General features: G+C 37.5%; 1 protein-coding gene across 1 annotated transcript in view; it reads right to left on the bottom strand.

The window, feature by feature from the left end:
* Positions 1-12,397, bottom strand: part of PLCXD3 (phosphatidylinositol specific phospholipase C X domain containing 3) — a 191,318-nt gene that overhangs the window by 70,865 nt on the left and 108,056 nt on the right. The window contains exon 2 of the mRNA XM_003925894.3: positions 518-1,226. Within this exon, the coding sequence (XP_003925943.1) occupies positions 518-1,226 (709 nt within the window). The remainder of the gene's footprint in view (positions 1-517; positions 1,227-12,397) is intronic.

Here is a 12,397-nt window from a genome sequence, read left to right as displayed (position 1 = left end):
AGAAAAAGATATGTTAAAGCCCTAACCCCTGCTACTTGTGAGTATGACCTTACTTGGAAATTGGTTCCTTGCGGAAGTAAGTAACATGAGGTCATTAGGGTGGGCCCTAGTTCAATACGACTGGTATCCTAATAAGCAAAGGAAAAGACCAGAGACACATGTGAAAACAGCATGTGAAAAAGGAGGCAGAGACTGGAGTGGTGCATGTATAAGCCAAGTAACACTCAGGTTTGCCAGCCACCACCAGAACCTAGGAGAGAGGCATGGAATAGATTCTCTCCTGGAGTCCTCAGAAGGAACTGACCCTGCTGGCACTCTGATTTTAGACTTCTAGCCTTCAGAACTGTGAGATAATACAGTTTTGTTGTTTTAAGATACCTAATTTGTGTTACTTTGTTATCGTAGCCCTGGGGAGCTAATATACATAGGTGTGAATTTTAGCTTCATCAATTACGACCTCTATGAATTCAAGTTAAATTATTTGTGGTTTCCCCCCTAATATTTTAAAGACACTTACCTTTCTGTGATTGTTTCTCTGAGGCCACTTGCCACCCCTTTGACCACAGTGCTAGCTTTGGGGGTCAGCACCACCTGAGATATAAAAAATGAGCCCTTCTTTCTTCTCTCAGTGATGGATGCTTGAAGAAACTGGATCAGTTTCTCGGGGTCTGTGGTGTTGGCCCAGGGTGCTGGCATCATCTGCCCAGGCCACAGAAAGGGTACTTCCAGAGCTACTGGACTATGGTAGAAGACCAGCACTTGATAGTCCTTCTCCCACAGGTACTTTAAACTAACTTCTTGGGCAAAAATCGCTGGGCACATTTTATTTCCATAGATGTCTTTCAGCATTTGGACTAGTTTTTCATGATGATATTTCTGCATCCCATAAAAGTGGTTGAAGTCCAAGAACACTACCTCCTTATGGTGATCTGTGAGGAATGCATTGATCTCCTCAAGACCTTCATTGACTTTGGCACTGAACAAACCATGAGCAAAATAGAGTTCATTGTCGGGGTCTCTGGGCTTGGTGGAAATTCGAAGATCAAAATAACGAATCCCAGCTCCTAGCTGACCAGTAAAATTCATTGTCTGAGTGGCTAACCATTTCCGCATGAGCTTTTTGGCTACCGTTCCAAACACAGAGACAAAATTCTGGACAGTTTCTGGCTGTTCAGGACCTACTGGAGAGGCTTCATCAATGTAGAAGCTGAAGGAATCATGAGACCCTAGGAGAATAAAAAGGCATAATATGGTTAATTTCCAAGCCTTTGCCCTTTCCAAATTCTTTCCCTCTTGCAATATCCATACCTCTCCCTCAAATGAGCCACAGGAAATACTAAGAAATTTAATACTAGTTATTTTCCATGTCTTATTAGAGTCCTTTATATAAATTGACATAGGAGAGAGAACCCTTCCATAGATCAAATTGATTATAAAACAGTAAGAAGTTTTCCTTATTAAATTTAAAATTTAAATAATCATCTGTTCTGTGAACCAAGAATGTAATACACTCCCTAGAATTGGCTTTCCATATGGGTGACGTAAGCGATCACTCATAAAGCAATATGTATGAAGACTCACTAGTACTCAAATATTTTACAGTCTTACCCTTTTCTTTGATTTGGAGTTGATTCTAAGCTTAGAAGCATTGTCTCAATGAATAAAGATGCCCTTTTCACAAGCAATCAGCATCTGAATTGTTACCTCATTCACTTCAGAAGGCATAAGAGGTCAAAAGAATAGAGGAAAGGAGAAATAAGACAAGAAGGCAATATGATGCTGATACATTTAACTTCATTCCTGACCTTGTGTTTGGCCAGTTGCAAACTTAGATGAGGTCAAGTACTTTTCACGTAGTGAATAAATGATAAACTGGTCTTGCAAGTCAACATTATTGACAACATTTAAAAATTAACTAATAGACTCTTTTCTTCACAAATTTTCTCTCAACAGCATAAACTCTTTAGGGAATTGCCTTCCAAATTTAGAAGAATTTCTTCCTAGAAAGAAAAAGGACTATTTATTTGATTATTTTTGGCAGTTGCAAATATCAAGACTCTGGAAATGTAGCAATGAACATGTGTGTGATTTGTCACTAATAGAGAGTGCCATTTGAAACTCTTTATTAGGACCCAATAAAGAAAAGTTATTTCAAGGTTGCATTTTATTTCTTAAATCCTCCTTTAATTTTTAGGCATAACCCACTGAAGAATTAAAATTAAATTAACATATCCTGGATGCTTCTCACATTAGAGGGCAGATATGGTTTAAATTCGGACACCCTTCCCTGTGTCATGACCTTGTCCTAGTACCATCATCCCCATCTGTTACTCAGGCTTCCCGTGAGTACACTTTGTTTCTCCATTCCTGATCTCCCTTCCTTGAGGCACATAATTTCCTAGTTCTTTCACTCCCTAACCCAAAACTCACATATATAAATACACACAAAGACACACAAGAATCGTGAGTTTATCTGTATAACACTTCAGGGCCTTGGTCTGATAAGCTATCAGAAGCATTTTTATTTCAGTGATGCAATACACACCTATGTCTATATTCTCTCTCTCTCTCTCTCCAGCTTTAATAGCCCGTAACAATCACAAGTGCCTACATTTCACATACCATGGTAGGTTGTTAAAGAAAATACTTTGCAAAATGTTTTGATACCCTGAAAATCATAACCTTTAAAATTTGGATAAGTTCTTAGAATGATTTGCTTTTTCAAAAACAATAAAAGATAACCCAAATATACAGAAATGCCATGTTTAATTTAATCTGAAACTGCATGCCTTATCTTTAGTAGACAGTATGGCAAGAAAATGTCAGCCCTTTCTGAATAAGTAAAGCTGGGAGTCTGTTTCTGATTGGCAAATTTTAATAAGCATTTAAATTGCTGCATACTGATTTATTAGCGGTTATTCAGTTGTCTGCTAATATAAATGAAAGCTAAACAAATGGTGCTATAGGTCAATATATACAGAGAGGTATATATTTTCCCACAGGTACTTTAAACTGTATTTCTATCTAAAAAATAGAAATAAAACAAAGTTTAAGAAGAATTATAATTAAATGATCTAAGATTAGAGGAGGTAATAAATTTATTTAAAAATGAAATAAAAATAAATTTAAACTCTCAAAATAAGAGTTAAAATAGTTAGTTTCCAGGCAGATGAAGGGAAACGTGGATGAAAATAATTGGTTACTTCTGTAATCTAGTAGAAATTATACTTGGAGGCAAGCAAAAAGAGAATTAAGTATAACTAGATTTCTTTTACTATAAATGAGTGGTTCTTTGTTTTCAATAAGTCTTTAGTTCTATTACATAGTTATGTGGCAAGTAAAAAATTGAAAAATAAAATTTTAAAAGCAAGGAAATCACCACTTTTGAAAATACTGTGGAAGGATACTGTACTTTCTAAATTATATTATTTGTTGAATTTCATGGAAAGTAGCTTCTTACAGTCAAAATAAGGAAATGTTAAAAATAAACCAGAAGGAGAAGCCAATGGTGACTTCACCAGTAGGTGTTTTGAGGTGGATTATTCTGAGGTGTAGCCACAGCATCTGGTGTAAAATGCTGCTTCATACTGTAAATGTTATTAGAAAATAAAATCAGTTGATATAAAACAATATTCTATGCATTTTGCAAGAAAATGTATAATCTCGTGTTTGCTAAAATGAGTATTTTGATGACTTTTAGTTTTATTTGGACTAGTACTTCTGAATTTCAACGTTTTCACTAAATCAATAAGTTTTCTATTTGTTTGAATGTAAAGCAAAAATACAGCAGTCCTTCCTAACCATTCAATCAATAATCGAGAGGAAAACCCTAACCTTATGTCTTTAAAGTCAGGAGTCCCCTTTCTTCTTGAACTTTTCTGCTATATCTGGTCTGATATTTTGCTTCTATACTGACTTGGTAGTTCTGGGTTTCTGGCCTTTTATTCTTCTCTCATCCAACGTCTCAGACTCATACCTTGGACCTGGTACTTAATGTCACTCCTCTGATATTGATTTAGCTTCACATCTTTGGGTTCCATTTGCCCTCTCTCCTCAGACAAGGGCTAACCACTCCCATTATGAACCCAGTCCCATCAAGCTTGGTTGCTTTGGCTCTGAATAAGTAAATGTAATCATAGCAGCTTTTATTTAATTTCTTGGAAACAAACACTTTAATTTGTTTCTCCTCAGTGTGATGAATGGTCCTCATTCAGGCACTGTGGGAAGCACACTTCTAAGATGGCACCTAACCATCCTTGCCCTCCTGAGTTCACACCCCTCTCTGTGAGTGTGGGCTTCACGGAATGTGTTCTCTTTCTGGGTCCACCAGGGAGGTGTAGTTTTAAGGGCAAGAATTTCCTAGTGCCATGCCTGCCTCCCATCTCTCTCCGTTTGGGAGATTTAATAGTTTATGTTTGAATTTCATGGGCACAGGAAGAAACTAAGAGTAAATCACTCCAGCAGAAGTTCTAAGGAACTCCTTTCATTGCCCAGGGATCTTAGAGAAGGTGGGGGTTCCTTCTAGGTTAAAAGTCCCCTTTTCCACACCCCTTTGGACTCCATGTTTGGGTCCCCTTCCACGAACACTCCCTTTGTGGAAGCTATCTTTCTCTCTCCTGGATTTCCCCTTTGGGTTCCCCTTCCACACTCTCGTGGAAGCCTGTCTTTCCCTCCTAAACTCCATCTCTCTCTCTCTCTCTATTCCCTTCCACTCAGAGTGCAAGCTGCTTTTCTCTCCTGGATTCCCTCTTTCTAGATTCTCTTACTCAGTGTGAGAGCTGTTTCTTTCTCTCTCCTTCTCCTTTTTCTCTCTCTAAATAAATCACTTTCTACAAACACTTGAGTCCAGCATTCACGTCGCACTGTGCCATGGTCTCCCCTTTCATTCTTGAGAGGGCGGGAGGCCAAGAACGCAGAGAAACAGCCTCTCAGAGGAGCTGAGGGAACCCTGAACCCCAATATTATAGGCTGAACCTATGACCTGCTTCTAATGATTACATAAGACAAATATGATGGGATCCCACTTCTGAGATTAGGTTACAAAATGTTATCACTTCTGTCTTGTTACTTTCTTCCTTGCTTTGATGAGTGAACTACCATGTTGGAGAGACTCATGTGACACAGAGGTGGGAGTGGCCCTTGGCCAACAACCAGCTAGGAGCAGAGGTCTTTAGGTTAATAGCTGTCAGGGTATTGAATCCTGTTAACAGCCAATGGTAAGCTTGGAAACAGATCCTGCCTGAGTGAGATCTTGATTGCAGCTCTGTGAGAGAGACTGAAGCAGGGAACCCAGTTAAGTAATGATTAGATTTCAGATCCATAGAAGTACACAGAAACTCTGTGTTGTTTTAAGCCACTAAATTCAGGGGTAATTGTTACACAGCAATAGTTAACTAATACAGGCCATAACATCTTTTGGGGTTAATGAGGGGACATGTGGCCAACAGACCCCACTGGCTAAAAGGAGAAGTTGAAATTTCAAAGAAGAGAAATTAACTATGTTTATGTTATGGGCATGTTTGTATGCTTGAAAACTGTATCAGGTATGAGAAAAAATTTAAAAGTTGGTTTAGAAAATATTCTTGAATTCACAAATGGAATTTCTTTTTTCTGCATACTGTTATAGATGATCTGAGATGTCATCTGGCCTAACCAATTGGCACATAGCATCAATTTTATTACCTTAGCAGTATAGAATGTGTGTAATTATTTCTATATTTTATGATTTCTAGTAGTACTGGACTTAACTTTTCATCCTGCCATTTGGTGTGCTGGGAAGATTGCCCCCAAAACATCCTTGTCCTGGTGATAAGACCTATATAATCCCTCCCCTTGAGTGCAAGGTCTATGATTTCATATTGTTCTTGTGATTATGTCACATCATATCAAAATGAGATTTAAAAATGTGTAATTAAGGTTCCTATTCAGTTGTCTCTTAGTTAATCAAAAAGAGATTATTCTGAGTGGGCCTGACATGAGCAGACAAGCTCTTAAAAGAGGCAAAAATCAGCAACAGTTATTTTCCTGTTGGTCTTACAGAAGCAAAATGCAATGTTGTAGAGAAGGCCATATGGCAATGGAAGTCGTTAAAAGCACACTAAAGTGGTATAAAATTAATTTACATTGAAAGCATGTGATCAGTCAGCAGCAACAGAAAAAATATTATTCAAATTTAAGCAGACCCACCTGAAAATATAGTTGCCATTGCCTACCCTTCTGAATGAAAACAAGACTGATTCTTATCATCAGAAGTGCAAATTTAGGAGTCCATAAGCACCATAAAGCCCAGTAGACCATTTCATACGTTTCCAATTAAAAGCTTAACTTTTTGTTAAGTTTAGTATATAAGCCTTTATTTCTGGTTATTCAGGGAGTTACTCCTCACTTAGCATTCCCGTCTGCATACCATGCATCTGTAAATAAACTTTATGTTTTCCTCTGTTAATCTGTCCATTGACAGTGAATTTGCAGGCCACACATCACTGGACCCAGGATGTAAGGGAAAAGGTTTTCCTCAAAATCTAGTGAACACTAAGTAGCCCCTAGGAGCTGAAGTCTGAGGTTCTCCAACTCAAGAAACCAGGTTCTGTCAATAACCATCAAGCTTGCAAAACGAACCTTAGCCTCAAAAAAGATTCCAGTCTTTGTCAACATTCTGATTTCGGCCTGGTGTGATCCTGAGCAGAGGACCCAGCTAATGTATATACATAGTCCTTATTTACAGAAACTGAGAAATTTGTACTATTTGAGCTACTATATTTGTGGTCATTTTAATGCAACAATAGAAAACTAATACATTTGGACGCTACTTAAGATCATCTGTATATGTAGTGTCATGCAAGTATTACAGCATGGTTGAAACAACTAGTGAAAGTACCCTGTAAATTTTAGACTTTATGGGTAAAGGGATATGAATAACTTGAAGCAATTACATCATTTTGATTAAAGGCCCCCAGTAACTGGAAGTTAACCTCTCTGTGTAAAAAATTATATTTACTACTAATTCTATTTGGTAAATGTTTTCTTCAAGCAAAATGATCTACCTGATGGAAAAAATGTTATTTTTAACTAATGAATTGTTCATTCAGTAAAACATTTATCAGGCACCTACTATAAGTGCTGCTATTATGCTAAGTATCAGACAAACATTGTTCTCATCCTCATAAATTTACAGATTAATATGTGATGCACATAAATAACTATAGTACAGTTGGCAATGATTTTTTTAGGGACAATTGGGTAGCATGGGGTAGAAAGGGGAAAATGTGTGATAATTGATTATTATTATCATGGGCTTATGCAAATAACTTTTAAAAAACTAGACTAAATGCAAAAGTAGCCTTGCTTTTTGGGTTTAATGATAAGTGGCTCTTGGGAGCCACACTAAACAGGGTACAGAATGGGACCATTTTCATCTGGCTAATTTTGCCTTAGTTTCTTACTGTGGGCTAGTTGGAAACTAAAAAAATAGTTAGATACAATCCTTTTCCTCAAGAGTCTCATATTTAATTAAAGAAGTTAGGCATAGACACAATATATAATTCCTTATACCAAATAGCATACCCTTCATTCTTTCCACAGACATTTACTGAGCATCAACTGTGTATAGTGGAAGGTAAAGACAATCAATTTGGATGTGGAAGGAAGACATTTGCGCTTGTATTTTTATATATTTATTTTACAATAATAAAAATTAAACATTAATAACATTTTACATAGATACTGCCACTGTCACTTCCAAGATAGCCAAGTATCACATTCAGTTCTCAAGATATTTTTTAAAAATAATGGGAATTCCACTGCCCTGAATGGTACCCTCATTTATTTGATCAGATTGTGCTGCATTGCAGTTTGCTGTAATATCTTGGCTGGTTAAATAGACTTTAGACTTGCAGAGTTTAATTATCCAAGCACTTCCAAAATAGACATGTGGTTTTAGAAGTTTTTTCTTTTTCATAAAAAAGGGCAAGACTAAAGATAATTCAATTAAGTAAATAAGAAAACTAAAACTGACACCTATACTTTTATTATGAGTTTTTCATTAGTCATATTACTGTATTATAATTTTAGTTAATATAAACACAACCAAAATAATATGAAATTACCAAGAAGACTACATGATATGTGAATTCATTTTTGCTATTGTTAACTATGAACCTCACTCAAAGTATGTGTCATGTTTTGTAATACCATTTCATGATAGGCTAATAATACCACAATAAGAAATATGTTTTAAAATAACATATATTTTACACTTTATTAGTATAGTAATGCTTGTATAATTTATATATAAATGTATTTGTAATATTTATACATATATACAAGCACACTCATAAAATTTATGAATATATATATCATGGTTACTTGCTTGATTTTTTTTTTTTAGCTGATAGGAAGGCCTCTAATTTAGTACACTGGAATGATTAGACTAGAAGAACTAAGTAAAAATGACTCAAATTAGAAACAACTGGAGACAGAGAAACCAGTTAAAGCCTACTGATGTGCTAGTGATTTGAGATATAGAGCATCTCTGAGAAATAAAACACTGAAAAAATTCAGCCCTCAGTGCTTCTCCCCATGTTACAAGATACTGGCATCAGAAAAAAATCACAACGAATGCCATTCTTTACTACTTCCTTGGTTCCCAAATCCCTACTTGGAAGTAAGATTTGGCAGTGTGAGAGTAATTAAGCAGAATACCTCCAGATACCAAAACAGATACGTAAGAAGACATGGCTGAGTTTCTGAGCAACAAGTATTAACTACAAAGCACAAGGTAAGCTTTACTGTGTTCTTTGCAATTGAAGTCAAATATCCCAACATGAGAAGAGCCTCTGTGCACATAGACAAAGATACCCAAGTAAAGGCTCCCATGTGCTTTCAGTACTGAAAATAGTCATACATCTGGGGATTCGGTCAGTCAACACCATGTCTGCTGTTGATGTTGGTAATAGTAACTATCAGAAATGTCAGAGGTGAAAGAAGATCACCATAGAAAAGGAAATCATAGTCAGTATAATTTTTGTGATGAATTTGTGTTTCTTTTAAATTTCCTAAATTTCTAAAAATATTCACATCATGTATATTTTATATAACTTTCAGTTAACTAGAATTTTTTTACATTGATGTGTTCCTTTTAAAATTATTAAATAATGTACATACAATAAAATGTATTCATTTTAAGTATACAATTCAGTGAGTTTGACAAATGTATGCATCCAAGTAATTACCACCACAATCATGATATAGCATATTTCCACCACAAAGGTCATCTCTAGTGACCCTTTGTAGCAAATTCCCCATATCCACCCCCAGATCCAGTGAACAACTGATTTTCTACATATCATTTTAGGTTAGTTTTGACTTCTCTATAATTCCATATAAATGACATATGCAATATGCATTCTTTTCAGTCTGGCTTCTTTTCCTTAGAGTATATATTTTGAGATTCATTCTATGTGGTTGTATGTATCAGCAGTTTTTTGTTTTTTTGTTTTTTTGTTTTTTTGTTTCTTTTTTTGCTTTTTATTGCTAAGTCATATTCCAACAGTATTCCATCACACCATCACATTTGCATACATTGGAATTTAACCATTCATTTGTTTTTGAGCATTTGGGTGGTTTCCATTGCTAACTATTCTGAACAAAACTGCTCATTGCTAAGTATTTTTTTCTAGAGACATTTCTCTTTTATTTTTCTTGCATATGTCCAAGGAGTAGAATAGCTAGGATAAATGGTATTTGTTTTATATTTTAAGAAATTGCCAAATTTCCCAAAGAGATTGTCTTATTTTATATTTCTTCCAGCAATATGTTAGAGTTCCAGTTACTCCACATGGTACCAACACTTGATAATGTGAGTCTTTTTAGTATTAGTCATTTGAGTGGGTGTACACTGGTATCTCATAGTGACTTTAATTTTCAAATCTCTGACAAATAAAGATGTTAAGAATCTTTCTGGGAGAGAGGAAGACCAAGAGGGTGGAATAGAAAGCTCAATAAATTGTCTTCCATGCAAGGACACCAAGTTAACAACTATCTACACAGAAAAAAAACAAACACACACCTTCATAAGAACCAAAAATCAGGTGAGCACTTACAATATCTGGTTTTAACTTCATATTGCTGAGAGAGGCACTGAAGAGATAGAAAACACAGTCCTGAATTACTGACACCACCCTTCCTCACCCTGGTGGCAGTGGCTTGGTGAAGAGAACATCTCTGGGTACCAGGGGAGGAAGAAGACAGCAATTGTGAGGCAATGAACTCCTTGTTGTCCTGCTACAGCAGAAAGGAAAATTGGACAAAAATCAGCTGATGCTTGCTCGCTGAGGGAGCATTTAAATCAATCCTAGCCAGAGGAGGAATTGCAGATCCCAGTGGTCCAAACTTGAGTGCCTGCAAACCTCACCACCAAGGGCTATAGCACTCTGAGTTTCCAAGTGAACATAAAAGGCAGTCTAGACTATGAGGACTGCAATTCAGGAAAGTCCTAGAGCTGAATTCGGCCCAGAGACACTGGACTGAGGGGGCACATGACACACTGAAACATCAGCTGAGGAAATCAAGAGTGCTGGTATTACCCCTCTCCTAACCCCAGGCTGCACAGCTTGAGGCTCCAAAAGAGACCCCTTCCTTCCTCTTGAGGAAAGGAGAAGGAAAAGTTGAGAAGACTTTATCTTGCATCTTGGATACCAGCTCAGCCACAGCTGGATAGAACACCAGTCAGGGCCATGAGGTCCCTAAATCAGCCCTAGATCCTAGATGACATTTCAAGATACACCCTGGGCCAGAAGGGAGCCTGCTGCCTTGAAGAAAAGGATGTAGTCCTGCCAGCATTCATCACCTGCTAACTGAAGGGTCCTTGGGCCCCAGGTAACCAGCAGTGATACTCGGGTATTACATCAAAGGCTTCGTGTGAGCCACTGAGACTTGCTGGCTTCAGATGACTCTCAGCACATTACCAGCTATGGTGGCTACTGGGCAAATTCCTTCTTTTTGAGAAAAGCAGAGGGAAAAGTAAAGGGGACTTTGTCTTGCACCTTAAAGAATAAGCTCTGCTAGCACAGCTACAAGGGTAGAGCACCAAACAGGCTCTTGGGGTCCTCAGTTTCAGGAATTGATTCTTGACTAGCATTTCTGGACATGCCCTAGATCATACGGGAGCCCGTCACCCTAAAGAGTGAGTCCCAGGCCAGGCAACATCCACCACAAGCTGATTTAAGAAACCCTGGGCCTTAAGGGAATACCACCAGTAGCATGGTAGTACTCCTCATGATATGGGGTGATGGTGGTGGCTATGGATGGGGCTCCTCTGCCTTTGGAAAAGAGAGGGAAGTGTGGTAATGACTGCATTTTGTAGTTTTAATGCCAGCTCAGCTGCAACACAGTAGAACACAAGGTAGACCTGTAAGGTTTTTGACTCCAGTCTCTGACTGTTGAACAGCACTTCTGGACCCACCCAGGGCTTGGGGTATCTCTCTGCTCTGAAGGGAAGGACCCAGGCCTGGTTGGCTTTGCCACCTGCTGATTGTACAGCCCCTGGGCTTTGAGTGAACATAGGCAGTAGTCAGGGAATGGTTACAGCCAGTGCTTTTCTGACTTCAGGTCTGACTCAGCACAGTTATAATAGTGATTGCCATGGGAGTGCTTCTGTCACTTTATCCCCAGCTTTAAGTGGCTCAGAACAGAGAGAGAGACTCTGTGTATTTGGAAGAAAGTAAGAGAAGAGAAAAAAGTCTCTGCCTGATAATCCAGAGAATTATCCTAGATCTGGACCAAGACAATCAAGGTGGTACCTGTACAAGTATGCAGGAATCACAGTGTTACTGGGCTTAGGGTGCTCCCTAAAGCAGACACCACTTAGATCACAGTATCCAAGTCCTTTCAAACACCTGGAAAACCTCCCCAAAAAGGATGGCTACAAACAAACTCAGAGAGTGAAGACTACAATAAATACCCAACTTGTCAATGCCTAGACACTAAAGAATATCTACTAGCATCAACATCATCCAGGAAAACTTGACCTCACTAAATTAACTAAATAAGGCACCAGGGACTAATCCTGGAGAACAGAGATATGTGACCTTTCAGACAGAGAATTCAAAATAGCTCTGTTGAGGAAATGCAAATAAGTTCATGATAACACAGAGAAAAAATTCAGAATTCTATCAGATAAATTCAACAAAGACATGGAAATAATTAAAAAGAATTAAGCTGAAATTCTGAAGCAGGAAAACGTAATTGGTATACTAAAGAATGAATTGGGATTTTTTAATAATATGATTAATCAAGCAGAATAAATAGTGAGCTTAAAGACAGGCTACTTGAAAGAATATAGCCAGAAGAGACAAGAAAACAATGAAGCACTTAAACAGGATCTAGAAAATAGCCCCAA

This window comes from Saimiri boliviensis, chromosome 1 (assembly GCF_048565385.1).
Source record: "Saimiri boliviensis isolate mSaiBol1 chromosome 1, mSaiBol1.pri, whole genome shotgun sequence".
NCBI classification, from domain to species: domain Eukaryota; kingdom Metazoa; phylum Chordata; class Mammalia; order Primates; family Cebidae; genus Saimiri; species Saimiri boliviensis.
Note: the sequence above shows the minus strand (reverse complement) of the source record. Positions and strands in the feature narration are given on the sequence as shown.